Below are 27,871 nucleotides of genomic sequence, written 5' to 3'. Positions count from 1 at the left end.
CAGCAAACAAATGCACAAGCCAACCACTAACATCTTCATTAGATGATCCAGGGCAAAATTACGATCAATTATTTACTCCCTAATGCATTTTGCTGGTGAAGAGCTAAATCAATCAATTCCTTTAGTAAATGAGACACAAGATGGAAAAATACTAAGCTTCTGGCCGGGGGCACTGTAGAGACAGCACACTCAGCCCTGGGAAATCAGCATCTAATCCTGCTCCACAGAACTCCCTCCACACAGCTGACTTAAGGTCTGGCATCCTTGGACTCATCAGGGAGTGATGCCACACCTTCCTCACCAGAGAGGAGAATGTCACAGTGCAGGGAGGGAGGGATGGGACCCAGGAGGGAGGCAGCCTGGACTCTCCTGGCTCTGCCACTGATTCACTGTGACAAATCAACACATGGCTATCATTTTTAAAGGGGCTTAATGATCACGTGACAAATCTGTCTGTGCCTCAGTTTCTCCACCTCTAAAATAGGCATTATGCTACACTACATCAGAAGGGTGTTGTGTGAATTAAGGCTAGATTCTCAAAGGTGTAAATCTGCCTAGCTCCTAGATCCACTGAAGTCAATGGAGCTTCTTCATTTTATACCAGTTGAGGACCTGGATCTTAATTCATAATGTCTGCAAAGGCCTTTGAGAGCATTGTATGGAAGGAGCCATGGAAGTGCAAATAAGTAACCAATATACTACTAATAATACTCATGGGGAAAGGTCTTGGACAGAAAGGATCCTTTCAATGTATTTGGTGCACATTGAGAGAAACACCCTTGTTTTGGATAAACCCATTTTCCAAATAATCAAACTTTGATTAAACAAGATTGGACTCAACTATGCTAGGATATAATTGACAGGAACTGCACTGTTTTCTACAGTCATGAATGCACATAAGCAGGATTTTGAATTACTGCCTATTCTATATTTTGTGATCTGTTAATGGAAGTACCCAACGGCAATGCACATATTTATGCTTTGCCTACACGAGCACTTTTGTCGGTCAGAGCGTGAAAAACACACCCCTGACCGACATAAGTTTCTCCTACAAACGTGCTAGTGTGGACTCCTGCTGACACAGCTAACGCTGCTCATTGGGGTGCTTTAATTATGCTGGCAGGGAGCTCTCCCCTGCTGGCAAAGAGTGGCTACATGGGAGATCTTGTAGCAACCCAGTTGTAACAGTACAGACAGTGCCACTGTCAGGATCTGTAGTGGACAAATAGCCTTAAAGGACAGAGTACGGTAATTTCCAACATTTTTGTGATAATCTAAACTATAAAGGACACTATCAACTTCACAAATCATATTTTTGTCTCTACCTACTTTAGTTACAAGTAACACCTAAGATCACTACAACTGCCAGAGATTGGAATTCAGTTTTTTTCTATTTTTGTCTGTTTGCTTTGTGCATTTGTTACTATTCTGTGTATCAACAGTTTCACTGTTTTCTGCAGTTAGTTCTAGAGATAGACAAAAAATGGAATTTTCATCCCACAGGAAAATTTGATATTTTGAAACTATTTTTCACCTTGAATCAGAGTGGGAAGTCGAAATGTCAGAAAATGTTGTGGAACAAAAGAAATCTGAAAAGTATCTAATAGGAAATGTTAAAACATAAATGTTGTTTCCTTTTGATCAAAAATGTTAATTTGATATGTTTAAGTCATTATTTTTCATTCAAAATATCATGACATTGCAAATTGTGTTTCATTTTGAAATGTTGGCTTAAAGCAACATTTTTCATTCTGATTTTCCCAACTGGAAAAATTTGAAAATGGCATCAAAATGCATTGAAAATTCCAGGTTTGACTAGACCACATTTTCTGAGAGAATTTTTTATGCAACGTTTTAGCCAGCTCTAGTTAAGCCTTTCCCCTGCTGTTTGTGTGGAACTTCTACACAGCAGCAGACAAAAGAAAAATATTTTTAAAACCAGGATAATATGACTGTTATACTATAAAACTTGTCACAGAAATTCAGGGGTAACACCTGGAATCCAACTTGCCTTTGTCTATTTAACAGTACAGAAAAGTAGGTTTTTTGCATGTATTAGAGATGTAGAATGGTAGGTAAAATGCATAAAGAACATAGAATCATAGGGTTGGAAGGGACCTCAGGGGGTCATCTAGTCCAACCCCCTGCTCAAAGCAGGACTAATCCCCAGGCACATTTTTACCCTAGTTCCCTAAATGGCCTTCTCAAGGATTGAACTCACAGCCCTGGGTTTAGCAGGCCAATGCTCAACCCACCTATACAATGGCAGGCCTCATTTGCACATGCAAATTAGGTAATTCTGCAGCAATATAGCCACTTTTGGTCACTTATGTGACTAATTACCCACTGTGCATGTGTAACCCCCACACACTTGGGCTATGTCTACACTACAAGCTAGAGGTGTGATTCCCCTGCTCACATTCACATACTCGCATTAGCTACCATAAATCGCAATGTAGCCATGGTAGCATGGGTACTGGCAGGTTAGCTGTGCCTCCACTGCTGCTACCTGTGCTACTGCAGTTACACTTCTACTTATGCTTGTGCTAGCATGAGTATGTGTACACAAGCAGGGGAATCCCACTGTGTGGGCTGGTGTGTTGATGCAACAGCGCCTCCTTTGGCCATGTAGAGTGTTGCACCAGAGTTCACTGAGTCTGGCATATGTGGTTTTCTCTTTATCCTTGGTGGGGTCAGCTGGTCCTGGTATCCAGGGCGTCTGGATACTCCCTCAGTTCTTAAGTCTCTCAGGGGTTAGTAGGGGAACCCAGGACTGCCCACTCCATGGGATTGCAGCTCAGCACCCTTAAGCCAAACAGGAAGAATTGGGCTTCTACAACTCTTCCTGCTGCACCCTGAGCTCCTTCCTACCTTCCCTGGTTTCCATAGGCTTTTCAGCCTGTTGGTCAAGTTGTCCTTTCTCAGGATGTGGACTCTGCAAGGCAGGAGTTTGCTTCTCCAGTCTGCTTGCCCTTCTGGCAGCAGCCCTGCCTCAATGCCTCCCAGCTCTTTTATTCTCACAGCTGCTGTGAGGCAGCCAATCAGCCTTGGCCAGTAGTATTGCCTTAACCCCTTGGCTGCAGGGCCAGCATGCAGTATATACTCCCCCTGACACACCCCTAGCTCACAGTGTAGACATAGCCTTAGTGAGAGCTGCACATATACAATTATTTCATTTGTGTGCACAAAGTAAGAGTACAGTTGCATACTATCTATTTGTACAGCTCCCATAGAACATCAGGGTTGGAAGGGACCTCAGGAGGTCATCTAGTCCAACCCCCTGCTCAAAGCAGGACCAATCATCAGGTAGATTTTTGCCTCAGATCGCTAAACGGCTCCCTCAAGGATTGAACTCACAAACCTGGGATTAGCAGGCCAATGCTCAAATCACCGAGCTATCCTTCCCTATCACTGGAGTATCTGAGCACCTCATAGACCTAAATGAACTTGTTTTCATAGCACCTCTGTGGAGTAGGGAAGTGTATTGTCCCTGTTTAACAGAGGGGGAACTGAGCCTCGAAGAGATTAAATGACTTGCCCAAGGTCACACAGGAAGACTGTGGCACAGACAGGATTTAAACCCAGATCTTCTGAGACCAAAGACCTCAGTAGAAGACTACCCTTCCCGTTCTAATGTATCTGAGAATCTGGAGCAGAGAACACATGCTGACTGATGTTGCATATTTCTTCTCTCAGTGAGAATTTGAAAAATAAATGAGGTCATGCTCATTAAGCTCTTGCTAGTTTAATGGGCAATTTAATATTGAATGAATGCAGACTATGAAGTTATAAATACCATTGCAATTCAGTACGTTTTGAAATAGAAAGAGGAGTAAATAGGTCGGAAAGATGAGGGGAAATTATAGTTCTCATTTTCTTCCTCTGATCTCTGCATTTGAATTGCATATGAAAAGTAGAAATGTCTGAGTGAGCTGAGCTGCCAATGAAGAGTGCTCAGTGCAGCTCAGAAAAGACGGGTGAGGCCAAAGGTGGTCTTAGGTCATCTTTGCATTCACTTGACTCTGGAGCTGTCTAGTTGCAGGGATAGTCACCTGGTGGCTGCGGCAATTGACGGGGGGCTGCCAATGGCCCCAAGTGATTTTGATTGATTGATTTGGCAACTGGGGATGATCAGGAGTCCCTCATCACACCTCCACCTCCTTTTCCCAACCACTGGGAAGGGAAGTGGTAGCACCTCAGTGCCACTCAGAGATTGCCCTGCAGGGGGCAATCTTCCAGCGGATGACTATGCGGGCAAAGCTGTCCCCATAAACTGGAGGCTCAGGGTCCCTGACAGATCAGCTTTAAGACCCCAGGTGAACTCCGATGCGTAGCTCAGCTTTTCTTTCGTCTGTATTAGAAGGGCAGGCTTAAAACAGTTACCTGTGCTACTGCTGCCACACCTTTGCTGCTGATGCAGGGATTTAAGCTCAGGACGGGGAACTCCTGATCTTCAGACTTCTGGGACTCCAGACACCTCTGTCTTTGCCGGATCATTCCAGACTGATACAATGATTCCTCGGGAATCCTGGGGAAATAACCCAAGATGATGTTACAGTACCTGCTGTAGACATGCCCAGCATTCAGAGAAAGATGGGCTGTTCACCTAGTTGGATGGCTTCATTTCTGAAACGAAGAACTGCAAGGCCAATCACAGTGATGAGTTGCTATGCGTATTACAGAGGATGGATATTTACGTTGCAGAACAGGTATCTCATGACAGACTGAGAGCCTTCCTATGTGGCATCACTACAGGAGGTAGACTAAGAGCATGGCATATGGCAAATACAGCAGACAGAAATAAATTGGGTGCCTGTTAAAGGTCTGTCTTTGACTCACAAGTGTGAGGGAACCTCAAATTCATCTGCCCACCAGTCTCTCTCTTTCAGTGCAATGCCTCTTTGTACGAAGAAAGCTCTATACAGTAAGAGCTCATCTATATGTGATGTGCTACAGCAGCATAGCTGCACTGCTTTAGCACTTCAGTGTAGACACTACTTAGGCTGATGGGAGGGGTTCTTTCATTGGTGTAGGTAATCCACCATCCTGAGTGGTGGATGCTAGATCAACAGAAGAATTCTTCCATCAACCTAGTGCATTCTACACCAGGGATTAGGTCAGTTTATCTATGTCACTTCCGGGATGTGAACTTTTCACGTTCCTGAGCAACGTAGCTGGATCGACCAAACTTTTTAGTGTAGACCAGGCCTAACTCTCAGTCTTTTTCTCTCTCTGACTCCACATTCAATCACTCCCAGCGGGTCCCTGGATGCATCTCCATAATCCTTTGCACTGTTTCCCAAGTTGGCGAATGGTAGCCACTGAGGGAATTGCTGCAATGGCTTCTGGGGCACGTCTGTGGGGGAGCCAGTTGAAAGTAGTTGAGAAAACACACTTTAGCAGAAAACCTGAGACACTGAGTGAGATGAGCTCTGGCTCAGCAGCCCTCAGGCACCTGCTGTTGCCTACAGGCAGAGAACAACATCCTGAAAAAGATTCTCAATGATGATTTCTGAGTTTTCCCTTCTCCCACAGAACCTGAAAGCACTGGTGAAAATGGAGATCCGTGATGTATCAGTCACATACCAATCAGCTGGCACTAAATTTTTATGAAGAAGAATATAACAATTGGCCAATACCTAAGTTCTGGATAAACATTTTCCAGGTACCACTTGAAGGTCTGGCATTTCAAGCTCTTCCTCAGTTCCAGTCTGCTCTGGATGCTGTGGGGGAAAAACATGACGTAGTTATCATTACAGTGAACACGCAGATGTTACATATGGAGGCAAATCTGAGTCACGAAGATCAGATCCAAGTCACAAGGGAGGAAGAAAAGGTTTGTATATGTACTAAGCCAATAACATGCAGGACTGGGAGCCAAGAGACCTGGCTTCTGTTCCCTACTCTGCCACTAATATGCTGTATAAATAAATATATGGAGATATACCTATCTCATAGAACTGGAAAAGACCCTGAAAGGTCATTGAACCCAGCCCTCTGCCTTCACTAGCAGGATCATGTACTGATTTTTTGCCCCAGGATTGATCTCATAACCCTGAGTTTAGCAGGCTAATGTGCAAACCACTGAGCTATCCCTCCCCCAAGTCATTTCAAATCTCTATACCTTGGTTTCCCTGTCTGTAATATGGGACTAATGATCCCTCACCTTTGTACAGTGCTTTGAGACTGAAGGAAGAACAGGCTGATAGAAGAAGAAAATATTTAATATATGCTATTTAATGTACTAAATAAATATTAAATTAATATAGGAATTTTATATGAAATGAATATATAGTATATGCTAATAAAATAATAATAAAAATGTCCTAATTCAGCAAAACACTTCAATATGTGCTTAAATCCCTTTGAAGTCAGCGGGATTTAAGCACATGCTTAAGCATCTATTGAAGTCGGGGAGGCAGGTGGGCTCAAGCATATCTGAATGCTCCTCCCCCAGCCTAAAGGGAGGAGCTACTGAACCCAGGATTCAAATGAAGACAGGGGACAACTTTTTTTGCCCCATGCTTAAATACTTTGATGAATCAAGGCCTGATTCCAGCCCACTACCTGGGCAGGCCATGCTCCCTTTTAACCATCACGCTGAGCAAGGGTCAAGCTAGCATACGTGGGCTGTTAGTAACTATGAAGCAGTAGGAAGCATCCGACATAGTTTGCTTTCCCCTTCCCAGAACCCTTTGTCCTCTCTGCAGTCCAGTTTGCCTAGTGTGTCAGAGCGTTTCCTTCCCTCCGTGCTAGTAGCAGAGAAGAGGACATGGCTGACTGTAATCAGGTCAGGCTGCACAGTATTTTCATAATCTAGATTCCCTGGAAATTGAAAAGCAGGAGAGACTCTGCTCCAGCAATTCACCTTTGGACTGAGACCCTGCATCTCATTCTCAGCTTGAAAGGAGAATCTCTGTGAAAGCAAGGAGCATGTGAAACTAGGGGATTAGAATGCAAGGCTGGCTGCTATCTAAATTCAAGAATTTGCTGCCTGTGAATACAGACCTTTTTTTAATAAGGAGGATTTCTGAGTAGCCACGATTATAAGCGAAAGAATCACAAATGTCCTAGTGGACTATAAAGCAGTAATTCAGCTTTCATAAATCCACGTCTGCCAAGACGAGGTCCAGAACATGCTGATAATTTTTCTTGCCTGCTGGTTTCACTTCCAAACTACAGTGTTAAAGCCCACCTCTAGGACTAGAGCTATTTGAAGTCAAGAGCAGGAATCTGGCTGGGGAAGAGGGGGAATTCCCCAGCAAGAATTCAGTCCTCTCCTTGGCATGACCTAACAGCTTCTAAACAGGGCTGTCAAGCGATTAAAAAAAATGAATCACACGCTGTTAAACAAAATAGAATGTGATTTATTTAAATATTTTTGGATGTTTTCTACATTTTCAAAATATATTGATTACAGTTACAACACAGAATACAAAGTGTACAGTGCTCAATTTATAATTATTTTTATAACAAATATTTGCACTGTAAAAAACAAAAGAAATAGTATTTTTCAATTCACCTAATACAATTACTGTAGTGCAGTCTCTTTATCACAAAAGTTGAACTTACAAATGTAGAATTATGTACAAAAAAAACTACATTAAAAAACAAAACAATGTAAAACTTTAGACACTACAAGTTCAATCAGTCCTACTTCTTGTTCAGCCAATTGCGCTAATAAGTTTGCTTACGATTGCAGGAGATAATGCTGCCCCCTCTTCTTCTTTACAACATCACCTGAAAGTGAGAAAAGGCATTTGCACTGCACTGTTGTAACTAGCGTCACAAGATATTTATGTGCCAGATGTGCAAGAGATTCATATGTCCCTTCATGCTTCAACCACCATGCCAGAGGACATGCACCCATGGTGATGACAGGCTCTGCTTGATAATGATCCAAAGCAGTGCAGACTGATGCATGTGCATTTTCATCATCTGAGTCAGATGCCATCTGCCAAAGGTAGATTTTCTTTTTAGTGGTTCAGGTTCTGTAGTTTCCGCATCAGAGTGTTGCTCTTTTAAGAATTTTGAAAGCATGCTCCATACCCCGTCCCGATCAGATTTTGGAAGGCACTTCAGATTCTTAAACCTTGGTTCCAGTGCTGTAGCTATCTTTAGAAATCTCACATGTACATTCTTTGCGTTTTGTCAAATCTGCAGTGAAAATGTTCCTAAAATGAACATGTACTGGGTCATCATCCGAGACTGCTATAACATGAAATATATGGCAGAATGCGGGTAAAACAGAGTAGGAGATGTAAAATTTTCCCCAAGGAGATCAGACACTAAATAATTAACACATTTTTTTAACAAGCATCATCAGCATGGAAGCATGTCCTTTGGAATGGTGGCCGAAGCATGAAAGAGCATATGAATGTTTAGCATATCTGGCACGTAAATACCTTGCAATGCTGGCTACAAAAGTGCCATGCGAATGCCTGTTCTCATTTTCAGGTGACCTTGTAAATAAGAAGTGGGCAGCATTATCTTCTGTAAATACAAACAAACTTCTTCTCTTAGCGATTGGCTGAAAAAAGAAGTAGGACTGAGGGGACTTGTAGGCTGTAAAGTTTTACATTGTTTTGTTTTTGAGTGCAGTATTGCAACAACAAAAATCTACATTTGTAAGTTGCACTTTCATGATAAAGAGATTGTACTACAGTACTTGTATGAGATAAACTGAAAAATCCTGTTTCTTTTGTTTATCATTTTACATTTCTGACAGGTTCAGGCCAGATGTCTACAAGATAGTGGTCAAAGGTAGATACATTAGTTCCAGGTTAAGCAGGTCCCTTTTCCCTGGGTAAGATAACAGGGACTATTCCAGAACACTCAGGAACTTCCTAGAACTAATTAAGGGAGGCAGGCTAATTAGGACACCTTTAGCCAATTGGGAAGCTGCTAGAATTAATTAAGGCTAATCAGGACACCTAGTTTAAAAAGGTTCTCACTCCAGTTAGTGGGGTGTGTGTAAGGAGCTGGGAGTGAGAGGATGTGTAGCTGAAGGACAGAGGAGTACAAGTGTTAACAGACATCAGGACGAAGGTCCTGTGGTGAGGATAAAGGTGCTGGGAGGAGGCTATGGGGAAGTAGCCCAGGGAATTGTAGCTATCATGCAGCTGTTCCAGAAGGCACTCTAAACAGCTGTGATCCACAGGGCCCTGGGCTGGAACCTGAGGTAGAGCGTGGGCCTGGGTTCCCCAAAACCTCCCAACTCCTGATCCAACACAGGAGGTTCCACCAGAGGAGAAGGTCTCTGGGCTGTTCCTCGACCCACATGGTGGATCAGCAGAAACTGAGGGGATTGTTCTTACTCTTTTCTCCCCATACTAGCCAGTGATGAGGTTATCTGAGTGAACAGCAGATCTGAGCCACAAAAGTGGCCAAACTGAGAGCTACTGTGAATCTCTGAGTCTAGCAAAATCCGCCAATAAGCACAGAACCCACCAAGGTAGAGGAGGAACTTTTTCATACAGTGCAAATATTTGTAATAAAAAATAATATAAAGCGAGTACTGTACACTTTGTATTCTGTGTTGTAATTGTAATCAATATATTTAAAAATGTAGAAAAACATCAAAAATATTTGATAAATTTAAACTGGTATTCTACAGTTTAACAGTGTGATTAAAACTGTAATGAATCGTGATTAATTTTTTAATTGCTATTTTTTATTTTAGTTAATTGCGTGAGTTAACTGCAATTAATTGACAGCTTCTATACAAACTGGTTATACGCTTGCAAGCTGGGACTGTATCACCTTATATGTAGCATCTGCCTATTATTAGCACTTAATTATCTGTTACCACAGAAACTACATGGCAACATCTCCACAGCTGCATGCAATGCCCTTGAATCATCATCTTGAACTTTTCATTGCATCAGGCTCACTGCACAGACGTCTTTGCGCTTCCACTGGCCACCAGAACCACCACTTACTCTCCATAAGGTCTCCCTTGTGCTGCAGGCCGGGCAGCGTAGTAGTATTGTTTGTACTCATCCATCCACACTTCGGCTGTGCGCTTGGTATTTCTAGAGGAGCAACAAAGGGCTGAGGTGAAAACCTATGAAGCGTATAAAGGGACTTCTGGCATTCTATCAAGGGAGCCCCTAATGCTGTGACTATACCTCACTCTCTACCCCATCACCAACATATTTGGGGTGGCTACTTTGGCTTCACCCAGGCCACACTTGCCTTAATTCCTGGTTACCATAGAGATTCCACTTATTCCCTGTTCCTGCAAGTGCTATACACAATCTTAGGCAACAGCTTAGAGGGGGAGTTCCTCATCTTGGCTGGTGTAACAAGATCACTGCATGCTTTGTACTTGTTGTGCCTGGAAGCACAGCTAGTTCTCCTCACAGCAACATCCCAGCAGGGCCGGCTCCAGGCCACAGCGCGCCAAGCGCATGCTTGGGGCGGCATGCCGCGGGGGGCGCTCTGCCAGTTGCCGGGAGGGCGGCAGGCGGCTCTGGTGGACCTCCTGCAGGCGTGCCTGTGGAGGGTCTGTTGGTCCCGAGGCTCCGGTGGAGCATCCGCAGGCACGCCTGCGGGAGGTCCACCGGAGCCGCGGGACCGGCGAGTGGCAGAGCACCCCCCACGGCATGCCATGCTTGGGGCAGCGAAATTGCTAGAGCCGGCCCTGCATCCCAGACAGGCCTGTTTGGGGCTTGGTCTCAAAGCTGGTGGGGGTCTCTAAAAGGCTGTATACAATTTGGCTGTTTTGGTTTTTGGGGTTTCAGTCAAATAATTCCTTAATTTCAGGCCATGTGCATTTGCACTCTTTGCCTCCTTGAGTTTCATTTGAATAAACTCAAAGTGAAACTCAGTAGAAACCATTGATACCTCCGGCCTCAATGTGAGACGGAAAATGGCTCAGGTGTTCTCCATGTCAGCTCAGAGGTGTGCAGAAGGCTTGCAGACTTTCAGAAATCTTGTGATGACCCTGAGTGGAGTTTAGAGCCAATAACAAACTCCTGAACCAGGTGAGTTTGATGCAGCTTCAGATTTCCTTGCAAATATTTCTTGCTGCTCTATGTCTATTCTCTCACATCTGTGTGTTTCAGGAATACTCTCTCTGCAAGTGATGGCCCCAGGATTTAATGGTCCAGACTATCACTGTAAAAACCACCAGATTGTAAACTCCTCAGGGCAGGGACTGACTTTAGATTTATGTCCTGTTTAGCACCAAACACTCCCAAAAATTAGCAAGCAACAATTATCATGTGAATTGTGTATGATTCTGGAACCTGAGCAGTCTTTCACTGATGCTGGTGCAGAAAGGAGTGGCAAAGAGGTTGCATGGAAGGAATTAATCCCTAGAAAAAACCTAGAGACATGGACTTTTTCTTGGAAATATCTTTGTACTGGGCTTCTTCTGGGAGCCCTGAAGGAGGGCAGCCGTATTGGGTTACCAGAGCGTACACTCCAACCAAATTCACATCTTGGAATACTAGAGGTTAGGGCTACAAGGCAACACAAGGCTCACCAAGACCCAGCTCTCAATGCCTGCTATCGCCCACACACACAATTCTCTAGAATCCCCCAATTTTCCAATCCCCATTTGAATGGTTCTATTGACAATACCTCAGCTACCTCTCACAGTGGCCATTCCATTTGCTTAATTGCTCTTCTTGTTGGAGACGGACCTACACCACAATGTTCCAACCCAGATCTAAACTCCCCCTAAAGCTTCCCAAAATTCATGAGCTATTAGGTTGGGCTCCTCTCTTCTTACATTCATTAAAGCTTCTCTTCTTTATCACGAACATTAGAGTCAGAACCTGTTTAAGTTCACCCCGTTCGTCCCCAACAGGGACCAGTGCAGGTTTGTTCCCTATAGCACTTTATCAAATACTTTGTCTATTCCAGGTTTAAATGGCCCCAGTGATGGGGCTTTTGCCACTTCCTGTCCTTCAGCTTAAGGTCCAGACTTCTTGTCATTATTGAAGGCAAGGCCATTCCATCCATGATCAGCCTCAAAACTTGTCTCCTTCCTCCTTTATATTTACTAAACATCTGTATACACCACTCCTTCACTGCTCCCTTTTTGAAGCTAGGCGATGTATTCATTTCTGGGCACCTATTTGTGAAGGCCCTTTCCTCACCCCACCTTGTTGCATGCCAGAAAATCATACCTAATATGCTATAACTGAGAATGGAAATGAACACATAATTGATTTGTAGGTTTTACCCTCTTCCAATGCCATTAGTCCATGATAAGCCTGAGTAAGACATATAGTGGACACGTAAGAAGTGACCATGTCGCAGGCAACTGGGTATTCACATTTGTTGTTAGTTATTCTTATAACATCAAGAAATATACACAAAAAAAAGACTCACAAACACACAGCTTATCTGGGAAACTAACTGGTGATAAGCACAACTCTTCCCATCTCTAGACAATGCTTTCCTTATTAATGTATCAATGGACAGCCCTCAGCTTCGAAACTTGAAAGGGGAAAAAGGGCTTTTTGACTCCTTTGGCTCTTCTGCACTTTCTCCTTGGCTAACTATTTCCAACACCTTCCCAGATGGGTGAATGGTGCCTTCACACGGTAATAACTTGGCCATCTTAGCCATGCAATGGAGTGCATAGCTTTCCCCACATCAGTGTGTGCTTGAAAGGTTTACAAGAACTGGGGTCTATTGGCCTCTAATCAGGCATCCCAAGTCCTGATCTGTCACCCAGCATCCTGTATCTTAAGCAGTCAACCACAGTGGAGCCAGTCGCTTCCAGTTGTCGGAATTCCAAGCATTCCTGAGGGTCTGCTCTGGAGGCAGCCTCAACTGGAAGGAGGAGAGGGGGTCACACTGTTTGCACCATATCTCAATCTGACACACTGCTCTGGCTTGGTCTCCATTATCGCGATGTTCTTGCATGCATTTGGCCCAGGTTTTCTGGTCTAGAGGAGCTGTCCTCAGCCCCAGGCCAGGATCAGTGGGGACAAGGTAGCATTACATCACTTCTATGTTCCTCTGATTTCAGAACCACTAGGTGCCAGCCTGGTGACATCCTGGAATCAGCTAGAGGAAGGGGAATTCCCCACCACATCCCTCATGCTAGGGGACAGGAAAGGTGGCACAGGAACCACTACCACTATGGTGAAGGAATCCCCTGCACTGGGGAAATCCTGAGGGGTGCAAATGCATTGGGTTTATGTCTGCTTTGGGCTGGGAGATTGCTGAAATGTTGACATGTCTAATCTTCCCTCCTTCATCCATTACTGATGTGGGCTGTGCTCTCCCAGTAACACTCAATTCTTTTTCACATCATTCAGTAGTACATGAAGAAGGCCAGAGCGCAATACCTACTTTATATAGGTGTTGGCATTTCCCTCTGGAAAGACATAGGGGTGTTTCTTCCGGAACACATGTCCAACCCGGCTGCAGGGGATAATTTCCAGGCTCCCTCCGCACATCCACACACGGAAGGAGATTTCTGCAAGAGAATCAGCTTCAACCGTTTATCTCCGGACTCCCAGAGCAGGGTAGATCCTGGTTTTCTCTCTCACTTCACCCTCTGCCACACCAAATGCAGATAAATCCATTATTGGAGGGGCTTTTCTAGGCTCCTAGCTTTCTTAAAAGTGCGTTTCAAGGCTACTTACTCTCTGTTTGAAGTTAGCCCACTTGAAACCAGCCTATAGCACAGCGGGAAGGGCTAGACTGTAAGACATGCAGCACTGCTTACATCACAGAAGCATCTTGCTGTTTGTTCCTCTTGTAATTACTTCAGCACTGCATAATTCAGAGCCATGGCCCTTCACGGGGGCTCACCAAGAAAGGGTATGAATTCAGTTTATTAATGATTGTAACATGCCTTTAGAAGGCCCACATTTTTATGAATCAGGGCCTGATCCTGGAAAACACTGAGCTGATCATGAAAGGTCCTGAGCACCCTTCAGCTCCCACTGGAATCAATTGGAGATGAGGGTGTTTGACACATCCCAGGAAGTGCTCAGCATCTTGTACGATGGGGCCCTTGGTACCTGTGCTGCATGCACACATACAAGAACAGGAGTACTTGTGGCACCTTAGAGACTAACAAATGTAGCCTACGAAAGCTTATGCTCACATAAATTTGTTAGTCTCTAAGGTGCCACAAGTACTCCTGTTCTTTTTGCGGATACAGGCTAACACAGCTGCTACTCTGAAACATACAACAAGGTCACTCAAACACACATTTGCCCACGCAGCTCCATGCAGGATCAGACTGGAAAACGGAGCTGCTGGTGTCAGGAAATTTAGTCTAAATGGCCCACAGCCAGTTTCTGACCATCTGGGTGGGCCTTTTTGGAAGCATTTATATCCCCAGTGGATCAAGGATTCAATACTGGAGTAACTGGGTGAAATTCTATGGCTGTGTTATGCAGGAAGTGAGACTAGATGATCTTATGATCCCTTCTGGCCTTAAAATCTATAAATCTGAAATCTCATTGCCAGATCATCACCTTTAGACAGAATAGGGATACGCATACTCCTTGGGAAACAGCAAGAAAATAAGAAGAAACCAGTTTCACAGTTTCTTGTATCCTGGGTGATGATGGTGATTTTTGAAATTGTAGTGCAATATTTAGCACTCATCAGGCTTTACAAACAATGACTCGCTCCTCCACTGGAAGACAGGAAAGTACTGTTTCCCCCATTTTACTGCTGAATCACAGAAACTAGGCATGAAAGAGGCCCATTAGATAATCCAGCAGGGTCGGCTCCAGGGGTTTTACTGCCCCAAGCCGCCAAAAAAAGAAAAAAAAAAAGCCGCGAGATTGCCATCTGCGGCAATTCAGCAGGAGGTCCTTCACTCTGAGCGGGAGTGAGGGACCCTCTGCCGAATTGCCATCGAATAGCTGGACGTGGCGCCCGTCTCCGGAGTGGCCGCCCTAAGCACCTGCTTGCTAAGCTGGTGCCTGGAGCCAGCCCTGTCATCTAGTCTATTGCCCTGTCTATGCAGGATTGTTCCTTATACTCCATTTTGCAGTGTTAGCACAATCGTTCTGCTCAGTGGCTACTTCAATACAAATAACAACCAATAACAACAGGGCAGATTTTTAACGCACAGGTGGTGATTACGTGACTAACTCCCATAGAGTCAGTGGGAGTTCAGCACCGATCTGCCATTTGTATCTTTGAAATGTCCCCCAACTGGCCTAGTTTAAAAAGTCCGAAGAGGCGGCTCTTCCACCTTTTTGCTCAGGAGATTGTTCCTCAGCTTAATCCATCTCACTGTCAGGAGGTCTGACCTGACATTCAGCTTTCTTAATTCCACCCCATTACTCTCAGTTACACCTCATGCATCACTCTAATGGTTCTTCACTCTCCCTGTGAACACCCTGCAAGTATATGTGGAGCGTTATGTGCCCACCTTCGTTGTGGGGTGATCAAGCTCTCAAAACAATCTTTGGCTCTTAACATTTTCCCTGATAATTTCTGCTGCTCTCGTCAGAACACTCAGTTCATTAATATCAGTTCGTTGGTGAAGCACTGGAATGGGTTACCTAGGGAGGTGGTGTAATCTCCTTCCTTAGAGGTTTTTAAGGCCCGGCTTGACAAAACCCTGGCTGGGATGATTTAGTTGGGGATTGGTCCTGCTTTGAGCAGTGGGTTGGACTAGATGACCTCCTGAGGTCCCTTCCAACCCTGATATTCTATGATCTGATGGCGGAAACTGAAGCACAGAAGTTAGGTAACTTCTCCAAGGCCACATAGAAAGTCAGTGACAGAGCCAGCACCAGATCTTGAGATGTCCCTGGGCCTCAGACCATTAGACAAGGCTTTCCCTCTTTCTCTCCATTTGAGGGTTGAGTTCCCTAAAAGGGAGGGACTCCTCCTGTATGCCCTCTCACTTGGCATTGGGATGGTTACTGAGCAATTTTTGTTCTGATTCATGGAAAAGTATCAGTCACTCAACTTTTGTAAAAGGTATTTTTAAATATAGAAAACTCAAATTTGGGGGGCAAAATTGGGTGAGTATCCCTTTAAGTACAGTGATAATATTATCAGGTAGGGCAAAACAGCCAGTCATGATCATAACACTCATGTGACAGCAATGAGCCGCATATGCACTGCTTTGGGGGTTGTCCAGAAACAGCTGTTCCCAGCCCTCACCACACACTGCGGCTTCTCTCTGGGAAAACACAGGAGAAACCAAACTAGCTGCAAAGCCGTCTTGACTTTGGGATGCTTGACATCTGGATCCAAATTTCATGGCTTGAGCCCATCTGTAATGACAAAGCCTCAGCAGGAGGCGCTGCCATATGTCAGGAGAGGAAGCACAGCAGGCGGAACAGATGCGGGTGCCTCCTTTCAGAGGTCCCCTCCCTGCAGCCACTTCCCCCACCCCTTTCCCTTTTGCTGCAGCATTTATAGAGGAGAAAGTGCCAGCGAGAAGCAGAGCCTCACAACTCGCCCAGGGGCGGGTATTAATGGGCCAATAAAACATGTCCTTGTGCCGTGTCTTAGTGCTATATTGGGAGCCACCTTCATTGCTAGAGAAAGGAAATGAGATCAGTGAGGGGTTTGGAAGCTCTAAGCTGTTACATTCTGCTCTCTTCACACCCGGGTGCTGTTCTTCATCTGCCCGTGTCGCATTCTGAGTATCGCAGCAATCAAAAGGGGGCACTGATGAATGCACAGTTAGCCCAAGCAGCTGCACCATCCATCCCTCTTCCCCCTCTTTCTGTTCAGCCCACCATGGACTATGTCTCTCTGAAGGGTTTAGCGAGAAGGGGGCTGTATATTTCAACCCCCTGCTTGCTTGTGTCTTCAGACACAATGAAGAGGAAGGACGATGTGATTTCAATGCACCGAAAGCATAGCAGTCATGCTGCAGGGGATGCTTTGTGAGCGAAGAATCAACTTCTAAACATCTAGGAGCCTTGCAGACACCGGGTTTAATCCCAGCAGGGGCAATTCAAAGCCTTCATTTCTTCCCAGCTTACTGGGTATGGAAATAATACTTGGCATTATCTATATCTCCTTCCCTCCAAGGATCTGAGAGTGCTATTGTAATAAGTAATCCTCACAACCCCCCAGAGGGAAGTGGTTTTATGCTCATTTAACAGATTGGGAAATTGAGGCACTGCAAGGTTAAAGCATGTGTCCAAGTCACACAGAGCCAGGAATAGAAGCCAGATGCCCTGGTGCCTAGACCTGTCCCTTACCCAAAAAACATTTCTAGAATTTAAAGCCAATCCCTGGTGCATTGTTACTTTTGCCTACTAAAATCCACCCCTCTTCTGTTAAACAAGTTTCAGGAAGCTGGCGTGTAATAGAAAAAGTGTCAGACTCTCAAGTATCTCCAGCTCGGCCACGCAGGGCTCTGTCCTGACAGGGGAACCCTCTTCTGCTTGTACCATGACTCCCTCCTATTTTTCCTGTCACCATTTGCCACCCACTTGACACAGCTGCAACTCTGCACACCTGAGTTACATGGCACATGGAACCAAGGCCTGACAAGGGGAACTGCAATGTCTGCAGAGAGGGAAAGGCAGCAGACAAACGGCAACAGCAAAGCAGAGGGTGGACTAGGTGGTGGAAGGGATTGCTAATGGGCTACCAAGCCATTCTTTGCTAGGTCTCTAGCCTGAATCCATACAGGGTTGGTACTCAATGGACGTTACCATTATCCAAAGGATGTTCAGTGGTCTACATGAAATATGTTGGTGGGCTAAGGGTCCACATCCCATTTAGCATCTCTGCTGGCACTCTCGGCAAAGAAAGTGAATGGCCAGGGGGACTAACCACCCCTGCCACAGTCCTAGCCCTGGTCCCTGCAGGTCAGGTTTGAGGCATGCTGGAGTGGGATGAAGCAACTTCAATCTGCAGGCTGACGCTTGGCAGCCTGGCACCAGCTGTGGTACATTCACCGACAAAGAGCTCAAGATGAAGTTTCAAACCAGTTTGGGCATTGACAAGATCCCCAAAGCCTTCCCTCTAATCTGAATGCAGATTCCAACTTGCTTCTGTTTTCGATGGAGTCTGGCAGTCCCCTGTGTCTGGCAGTCGCACTGCCATAAAGCAGCGGAGCTCACTTGTTAATGTTGGAGGGAAAAAAAAAAACCCGCTGCAGTGTTACATCATTTTCCGAGTGCTCTATCTAATTAGGAAGAAGAGTAAATCACCAAAGGGCTGAAATGTATTCCACTGCAAATATAATGAAAGGAACAGTCAGTTATTCCAGTCCTGCAGAATGCACCACAAGATCCTGATTTCCCAGTCACTTACCCTGAAGCCAGTGGAGTTGCTCTGGCACAAGTGAGATCAGAATCTGGCCCCATGAGTGCTTGGTACAGGGGAGATTCTGCTCTGTCACAGTTGGAAGGTGAGCAGCTCTGTGACTAGGACCCCAAGGGGCATGTTCTGACCTCCCTCAGTGGGGCTGTGCACAGGTGAGAGCAGGAGCTAACCTCACGTAGCTTGAGGCGCAAGTACACCACTTTGCTGTCACTGTGTTAACTTCTTTGGTCCATTTTGTGTCGTACCGCTTTCCTTTTTACACACAAGCTGTCATCCTGCTTCTCAGCTACCTTGTGTTGGAGTGCTCCCAGCTCACTGAATGAGCAGTCGTTGCCTGTTACGAAGGGTCAGTTACATCACCGTTGCTGCAGGGAGAAGCCAACTTTCCCTCTCTGGGCCAGGGAGACTCACTGTGGTCCATGTGGGGTTTCCACCCTGCCTACCCTCAGGAACTCTGCTGGTGGAGGATACCAAAGAGACAATTATTGCTGCTATTACACCAGTGCCCAGAAGCTGCAACCAAGATCAGAGCCCCTGTGTGCTAGGCCCTGTATATACACACAGTCAGAGACATTCCCTGCCTCAAAGAGCTTACAGGAGGCACAGTGAGATGAAGTGGCTTGTAATCCAAGGTCACGCGCCGGGTTAGTGGTAGAATTGGGAACCAAACCCAGGTCTCCTGCCAGTCCAGGGCCTTCCATAAAAAGTGTCTCCTCCAGCCTCCATGATCATAATCCAGGCTTGGCCAATGTCACTCGTTTTCGCACTTTGTGGGACCCCTGCAACTCTTGACTAGCTTAATCTAGCAATGGGACGGGCAAGCCCCATGGTTAGCAAAACTTGGGTCTGTTACAGTTTGAACCTTGGTTAAATGCTGCCTGGGACTCCATGACCACGGCTGCCCTCTGATACTGGGAAGGTAAGAACACTACATGATTAGGGCCAGCCTCAAAGGGAACTTCGTTGATAATGAAAACAGCCAGTGACCTAAATAGGTTAGAACAATGTATAAGGGGTATAAACCCTCATGCTTCAGGGCGTAAGCCAACTACTAATTGACGGGTTAGGAAGAAACTTCTCCTATGGGCAGGCTATTCCATAACAGTTCATTTTGGTCCCTTCCTGGAATGAGGCTACCAGACCAGATGGACCACACGTCTGATCCAGCATGGCACATCCTACATTTATGTTTAGTTTTCTTTGCAAAGACATGTTTTAGATGATTAAGCCAAGAGGGAGAAAAAGGCTCACTGCGGCTTTTTGTGATGAATTTCTTCAGACAGCAGTGCAAGAAAGAGCAGATGCTGCCGGTCAGACCACTGGCAAGAAATTCTCTCTCACGCACACACTTTACATGGTGAGAAAGAAATAAAATACTTTAGAGAAATAGTGTATGGAAGACAACAATAGCACTAGACAACGGATGGGATTATTGTAAAACACGAGCATCTGTTCCTCTGGATCCCTGACAGCGTTGCTACATCTGTTAAGACAGGATTTTTTTTTCATTGCCAGCCACAGTCCCCAGAGGTGCTGAAGTATTAAAACCAGCTTAAGATCTGTCTCCCTATCATCAAGTGCCTTGTTCTTCTTTCATGACTGCAAGCCTACCCGATCTGATCTGCAGCATCATTACAACTGCAAACAGAATCAAGCCCAGCCTGATCCAGCTGTCTGACATGGTATATCACCGATTTAACCTCTCCATCGAGGCTCAGAGCTAGGAGCTCCCCAAAGGACAGGTGTGAACACAAAGGGCAAAGATGGATTTAGATGACCAGAAGCACGGGGCCCAAAATCCACTTGCCATCAAACTATATAGGGGAGGTGTGCTCAACCTTTTCCATGCTGGGACCTCTCTTCCATCTAGCCAAGGTCTAGCTGGGAACTTCTCTCCAATTTAGCAGTATAGGCATGTAAGGGCTGTCACAGCCTTCTGGTGATTATTGATTCATAGATTCCAAGGCCAAAAGGGACCACTGTGATCATCTAGTCTGACCTCCTGTATAACACAGGCCATAGAACTGCCCCAAAAGAATTCCTAGAGCAGAGCTTTTAGAAAAACATCCCATCTTGATTCAAAAGCTGGTAGTGATGGAGAATCCACCATGATCTTCAGTACACTGCTCCACTGATTAGTTTAAAAGAGTACTTATTTCCAGTTTGAATTTGTCTAGCTTCAACTTCCAGCCATTGGCTGATGTTTTATATTTCTCTGCTAGACTGAAGAGCCGATTATTAAATATTTGTGCCCCGTGTAGACACTGATAGCCTGTAATAAAGCAACCCCTTACCTTTTCTTTCTTAAGGTAAACAGATTGTGATTCTTGAATCTATCACTATGCAGTATGTTTTCTAATCCTTTAATCATTCTTGTGGCTCTTCTTTGAACCTCTCCAATTTATTAACATCCTTTCTGAATTGTAGACACAGAACTGGACACAGTATTCCTGCAGCAGTCGCACCAATGCCAACTACAGAGGTAAAATAACCTCTCTACTCCTACTCAAGATTCCTGTTTATGCATCCCAGGATCGCTGTTTTGGCCACAGCATCGCACTGGGAGCTCATGTTCAGCTGAATATCCACCATGACCCCTTAATATTTTTCAGAGTCGTTGCTTCCCAGGATAGAGTTCCCCATCCTGTAGGCATGGCCTAAAATCTTTGTTCCTAGATATACAGATTTACATTTAGCTGTATTAAAAACACACGTTGTTTGCTTGCACCCAGTTTCTCAAGTGATCCAAATCACTCTGAATCAATGACCTGTCCTCTTCGATTTTACCACTATCTCAATTTTTGTGCATTGGCAAACTTTATCAGTCATGATTTAATGTATTTTTCCAGATCATTAATAAAAATGTTAAGTAGTGCTGGGCCAAGAACTGATTCTTGTGGGACCCCACTATAATAATGATTCCCCATTTACAGTTATATTTTGAGACCTATGAGTTAGCCAGTTTTTAATCCATTTAATGTGTGCCATGTTAATTTTTTATTGTTCTAGATTTTTAAATCAAAATGTTGTGTAATATCAAGTCAATTACATCAACACTATTACCAATTTTATCAACAAAAATTGTAATCATAAAAAAATGGTATCGATTTAGTTTGACAGGATCCATTTTCCATAAACTCACATTGATTTGCATTAATTATATTACCCTCCTTTAATTCTTTATTAATTAACTGCTGTATCAGCTGCTCTATTATCTTGCCTGGGATGACTGACAGGCTTATAATTACCCAGGTCATCCTATTTACGATTTTAAAAAATTGGCACAATGTTAACTTTCTTTCAGTCTTCTGAAACTTTCACATTACTCCAAGACTTCTTGAAAATCAGCGTTAACAATCCAGCAAGCTTCTCAGCTAGCTCTTTTAAAACTCTTGAATAGAAGTTAACTGAACTGATTTGCAAATGTCTAATTTTATTAGCTGCTCTTAACATTCTCCAGAGACACTAATGGAATGGAAAGTGTGTGATCATCACTATATGATGAAACTATATCATCTGTCTTTCCTCAAATACAGAACAGAAATAGTTATTGAATGATTCTGCCTTTTCTGCATTATTATTGATAATTCTATCATTTCCATCTATTAGCAGACCAATACCATTGCCAGGATTCTTTTTGTTCTTAATGTATTTAAAAATATCTCCTTATTGTCCTTAACTCCACTGGCTATATATACCTCCTTGTATCCCTTGGCTTCCCTTATCAATTTCCTACAATGCTGAACTTCTGATTTATATTCATTACTATCAACTTCCCCTTTCTTCAATTTGTTATATATTCTTCTTCTTTTTTTTTTTTGACAGATGTCTTCACTTCCCCTCTAAACCAGTTTGGTCTTTTAACCAGTAAAACCTTCATCCTTGATTGTGGCTTTTGGGGCATCTGGTAAGGTGTTCTTAAGTTATTCCAAATTTTCATTCACATTTTTCTGATAAATTCTTCATTCCAGCTGATTTGGCTCATAATTGTTTTCAGCTTTGTGAAACTGGCCTCATTAAAGCACTCTCTATATATTACTGATCTGCACTTTATGCTTCTTGCACATTATAAATGTTATCAAGTCATGACCACTTTTACCTAAGTTGTTTGCAACACCCCTCACCCCCCTTTGAGAATGCCTGAGTTACTATTTCAGGCACGCTGCAAATTCAGGCAGGTATTGATGGATCCATTCACATTTTCAAGATTACGTCTGTGAACATAAGAACTAGAAGTATAGCTGGATGTTTTAAAGAAAAAAGTAAGAATGGGATGGAATGGGAGATTACTAGCAGTTCCCCAGTAACATGTTCACAATCACCAGGTTGAGAATCTTTGGTTTAGCTTATTTAGCAATATTGTATCTATCACCATGGAGGAGATGGGCTACTATAGACCAATAATGGCAGCCCTTTCAGTGTTGGAACACTTTGAGACATTGAAAGGCTCCATACTTGCCCAGGATACAGATAAAAATAACTAGGGGAAACCATTCAGAACTTTTGGAGTGAACCCAGTATTAGTCAGACACTACTTGAGACCATGGGTGGCACTGGGAACTCCCCCCACCAGCCGCCTTCACGGAAGCTAGCCCCGGGCCCTACCCTTTCCACATGAGGCCCCGCCTCTACCTTGCCCCTTTTGCCCTTCTTCCCCACCAGACTCTCACCACCGTCAAGGGAGCCCCACCCCAACTCTGGAGCACCGTCCCGCCCCAGCCCCAGGTGGCCCCAACCCCAGAACACCAGTCAGCCCCAGCCCGGCCAGCCGGTCCGAGCACCCACCCCAGGTGCCCCAAGTCCTAGGCCACCAGCCAGCTTGCCCTAGCCCCAGCCCCAGCCCCAGCCCACTCTGGGGGAGAGGCTGAGCAAGGACAGAAAGAGGAGCTGCCTGGTCTGGGGCCATGGGGGAAGACTGGGATGCAGAAGGGGGCCTCAGGGTGGAGCATGGGTGCGCCATGCCTGGCTGTTTCGGGAGACTTAGCCTCCCCTGGCTCATGATACCCGCCGTCCATACTTGAGAGGAAGAGCCAGCCCCATCTCTTGGGAGGATGAAGATCCACGTGTCCCTGCAACAACAGAGACTCACCAAAGTTCTCTCCACCCCAGATATCCATGGCAGTGTCGTACTTCCCCAGCTGATTGAACCAGGTTTTGTCGATCACAAAGAGCCCCCCTGCAATGATTGGAGTCCTGCAGAGATACAAAGGGAAGACGGCACGAGCTCTTACTCAAACATTGGAGCAGAACCCGAGATGCACAATAAGCCACCTCCTTTCTCTTCCTATTCTGCTCTCAGATGGATATATCTCTGAATCTTCCTATTACTCCGAAACAAGAACACACGTCTCAACATGGCAGAGCCATTTAACTCGTTGGCTTGCTATTTTTCTGTCAATCATAAACTGCCTGGCACTTAAAATCAGGCTAATGAATCCATTAGCACAACTCCTACAAGCCCAGAGTTAACAGCCCCGATTGCAGGCTTCAGAACCAAAAATGCACTGAGCACTTGGAGATTATTTACATGACATGACCTAAACAGCCTTTGTGACGTATCATATTAGGAGCACCATTGCAACAGGGAGAGGACATCTGTGCCTATTCTACAGGGGATTTTTAAAAGCCATCACTGTGAGTTTGATCCAGGGTTTCTCAAACTGGGGATCCCGACCCAAAAGGGGGTCACAAGACTATTGTAGGGGAATTGCAAGAGCGGCAGCTGCTGACTGGATGCCCAGTTTTGAAGGCACCACCACCATCGCCAGCAGCAGCGCAGAAGTAAGGGTGGCCTGGTGTGGGGGCAGTTTGAGCCTTTTTAGGGGGGGTCATTACAGCTTGAAATATTTTCAAAGCGGGTCCCAGCAAAAAAAGTTTGAGAACTCCTAGTTTGATTTTTATTTAAAAATCGGGCTACTTTTTGCCTTCCAGATTAGCTGAGGGTATCAAGGAGAAGTCACGTGGAGGGGTTGGAGAGAGAGAGGAGAATCATTTTAGGAGTACCACCCATTTGATGGGGCAGGCCCCATTTCTATGAGCCTGTGCCAAGTCCTGCAAACATGTACAATTAAGATGCACTGGATTTGTTTCGGGTCTCATGGTCTTGCTGCACTGGGAGGGGGCTCCAATTGTTTTTGCAAGGCAGGACAATCATGAAAATGAGATGGGGCATCAGGAGATGAACATGAGCTCGTTACAAGAACCAGGGTAAGAAGCAGCAAGATTTGGTTCCCCATGATGTGTGTCCTCTGAATCATTTCTGGACCTCTGAGCTTTCACTACCACATTCCTTATTCCATGCTGCACATCACAACAACAATACTTCACTTCAAGGACTGGACAAAATACCAGACCACACCATACCTCAGCCAGCAACAGGGAGTAGTAATGAGTAAGGTGAGGCACTCCCTCCAACCCAAGGGATGAGAACAGATTTTTTTCTCTTCCTGATTTGATTAACTCTCCTGAGATTCACCACTCACTTCCTATTACCTTTAGACTTGCTGTCCACCCCTTAGGCAGCTTAGAAGGGCAAGGCTGGTTGGGAAGGCATGATCTGGATCACCTGCTTTCATCAAGGTTTTCAACCTTTTTCAAGGATTCCTCGTTTTTGGGTAAAATATGAGTTGTGAGAAGTAAAGTAAGAGTCTTTGCTGAGGGGAGAAGGCTGGATGAAGTAGGAGCTTTCACCTATTTTTACTTAGACTTTTGGGGAGGAGGGAAACGTGGAGCCCTTAGGCACTACCTTATTACAATAATAAGATCCATGAGACTCAGGACTGTTATGGGACGGGTGGGAGTACCTATCCATCTCCTCCACGATGCCATATATGTTAAATCAGGTCCCTAATTAGGTACTTAGATTTCCTTCTGGACCAGCTAAATAGAACCATGTGCTGTATTTACAGAACTGGGCAATATCTCCAGTCAGGGTCATATCCATAGCTGGTGAAGTCAACGGAAAGACTCCCGTAGACTTCAATGGGCTTTGAATCCAGGACCGCCCAGAGGTGGGGGGCAAATGGGGCAATTTACCCCAGGCCCTGGGCAAGGGCCCCCACAAGAATATAGTATTTTATAATATTGCAACTTTTTTTTTATGGAAGGGCCCCTGAAATTGCTTTGCCCCAGGCCCCCTGAATCCTCTGGGTGGCCCTGTTTGAAACTATTCCTTAATGTGCAAATTTCCCTGCAAGTGAAAAGGGCAAAATCAGACAAGGCCTTGGATACAGCCTGGCTGGCAACAGCTTCCACAGGAGAAAGCCCTCTATTCACCCCAGTTTTCCCCCCTTCACTGCCTTGCTACTTACTTAATGGCTTCTGTAGGGTCAATTCGTTTGGCTTTCTGCTCTGGGGAAAGCTGCTCCCATTTGAAATGAAGACTCCAATCAAACCCTACAAATGAAGTAGAGAAGGACCATGGTGAACTTGGAGATGGACACAAACTAGGAGACCATCAAAACTATCCCCTAGCCAGCACAGAATTGTTTCTGATTCTCCAGTTTCAAATGACCCAGAAAATGGGGCTGCAGCCAGTTCTCTTAGGAGACGATTCCAGTGTCTCACACATATAAATATTACAAACAAATAACTACATGAAAGGAATGTTACATTGCAATGTCCAACACTCAAAAGTCAGGAAGTGCTAGAACAAAGGTGGCCTGTACAGCCTTAATTCAGCACCCTTATGCATAAGCATTAGGATACAGCTTTTAACTACATGAACACACACTATTGTCTTCACAGGAGCCCTGCCTCAGTCAGTGAACAGAATGGACAGGGCTCAGTTGATGATCAGCAATTTAATATTTCATTTTACCACCATCGTTCACCATGTGGGCCCATGGCCTTGTTTATTTATTATTAATTTCCTCATGGGCTTTTCTATGCTCTATACTGGAGGGGTTCACAAGCATTAGCGAATTTACCTTCACGATCCCCCTGTAGGATGATGGGGTGATACTATCCTCATTTTATGGATGAGAAACTAAGGCATCGAGGCACTTAGGTCCAAAGTGCACATTAACTCCTGGTGCCCAGTTGGAAAGATGTAGGGCCTGATTTTTCATAGTACTCAGCATTACACAGCATTTTGAATGTTCAAAGCACAGCTCCTATCGACTTCAGTTGCAGTTGTGAGTGCTCAACACATCTGCAAATCAAGACAGGCCCCCAAAATTGAGGAACATACAAGTAGTGACCATCTCTGAGAAATCTACTTTAAGGAACTCTGTGGCGAGCATAGAAACCAATTCTCCTAGCACCATTCAACTGCCTAAACCCTGAGACTCTCTCCTCCCTTTCTGCAGTCCCCTGCCTCATTCACTACCCACCTTTCAACTCTGCAACAAATGAAACAGGGGCCCTCAAACAACAGCCTCCTTCACTGCACAACCCTGGTTCATTCTCTACGCAGTAGGAAATGTTGTATGTTCTGGGGCTTCTAGACAAGGAAGTGCAGAGCAGAAAGGGTCACAGAGACAGGAATCGCAGAGAACCAGCAAGTTTGCAGTGAGGTCCAAACAAGAGGATGCCTCATCTGCTAAGCCCCCATCTTGAGAAGGGGAATCAAAGATTCTAGCAAAGAGGCAATGAGCCACGCCTGTCTGAACTTGAAGAATGGCTTTGGTTCTATTTATAGAACTGTATAAATTGCCATACCAGAATACATTCACGGTTCATCTAGCCCAGTTACCCCTTTCTGCAGAGGCTATAGAAACTGGACTTCTGTATGGGCCATGTCTTCTCTGGCACAAACCTGTTAATCTGTCATTAGTCTCATCATAGCTTCCATTTGTCTCTGTGTTAAAACCACCAGACAACCAAGCCTGGTAGAAAGTCCCTGCACAGAGCACTAGCTGGCATTTTCTAGGGAAATCCAAGGACATGAGTAAAAAACTCCAGGGGCGCTTGCAATGCAAAAACAAGACGAGGAGCCACTCTCTCCCAGAATAATCAGAGAACAGCATTCTCCAAGGAAAGAAGAGTAATCTTGCCATTTAGCAGAATGAAGTCATATTTCAGTGCCTGATTCTTCACTGTGTCACTTTGGTTTTACACTGGCATATATCTGGAATGACTCAGTGGGAAAATCAGGCAACCAGAAATGTGCAAAGCTCAGAAAGGGACTTCAGCTAACAAACCAAATTATAGCTGTGGAGATATGCACGGCAATACCATCTCTCTATATCCCTCCCCTTCGATGACACCTGGTTTTCTCTGTTGCTGGGGCTTAGCTTAGATGGAATACTTCCCCTGCAGCACCCAAGTAAGGAACTCCATTCCCTCAAGTCAGTGGTACGAAGGGCCAATCTAGCCTTGCAAACTGATAGAGGGGGAAACAGGGTATTTTTAGCATGCCTTGCACAAAACAGCTGTGTATACAGAGTATTATAAATAATCTTTACAGTAGGGAGCACCGACTCAGTGCCTCCTTCACACTGAGTCAGCCACTTCCCTCTGCCAGTGTCTGCTGAGCATAACGCCTGACAGATCAGCATCACCCAACAGGGAGTGAGCACAACACACACTCACCTCCTCTGAGGTCCGAGGAAGCGGCCACATAGGCAAAAGTGTCCAAGTTGATGATGTCGATAACTGGACTGACCACGCGGGTTGGATCCTGAGAACA

General features: G+C 44.9%; 1 protein-coding gene across 2 annotated transcripts in view; it reads right to left on the bottom strand.

The window, feature by feature from the left end:
• The window catches only part of GALNT14 (polypeptide N-acetylgalactosaminyltransferase 14), a 203,599-nt gene that overhangs the window by 10,991 nt on the left and 164,737 nt on the right, over positions 1-27,871 (bottom strand). For both annotated transcript variants that reach the window (XM_050948561.1, XM_050948562.1), the window contains exons 7-13: positions 27,775-27,862; positions 25,551-25,635; positions 23,330-23,433; positions 13,318-13,444; positions 9,942-10,034; positions 5,640-5,723; positions 4,384-4,528 (exon numbers count right to left, since the gene is read on the bottom strand). In XM_050948561.1, coding sequence (XP_050804518.1) covers positions 4,384-4,528; positions 5,640-5,723; positions 9,942-10,034; positions 13,318-13,444; positions 23,330-23,433; positions 25,551-25,635; positions 27,775-27,862 — 726 coding nt within the window. The remainder of the gene's footprint in view (positions 1-4,383; positions 4,529-5,639; positions 5,724-9,941; positions 10,035-13,317; positions 13,445-23,329; positions 23,434-25,550; positions 25,636-27,774; positions 27,863-27,871) is intronic.

The sequence above is a fragment of the Gopherus flavomarginatus genome, chromosome 4, assembly GCF_025201925.1.
Source record: "Gopherus flavomarginatus isolate rGopFla2 chromosome 4, rGopFla2.mat.asm, whole genome shotgun sequence".
Taxonomy (NCBI): Eukaryota; Metazoa; Chordata; order Testudines; family Testudinidae; genus Gopherus; species Gopherus flavomarginatus.
Note: the sequence above shows the minus strand (reverse complement) of the source record. Positions and strands in the feature narration are given on the sequence as shown.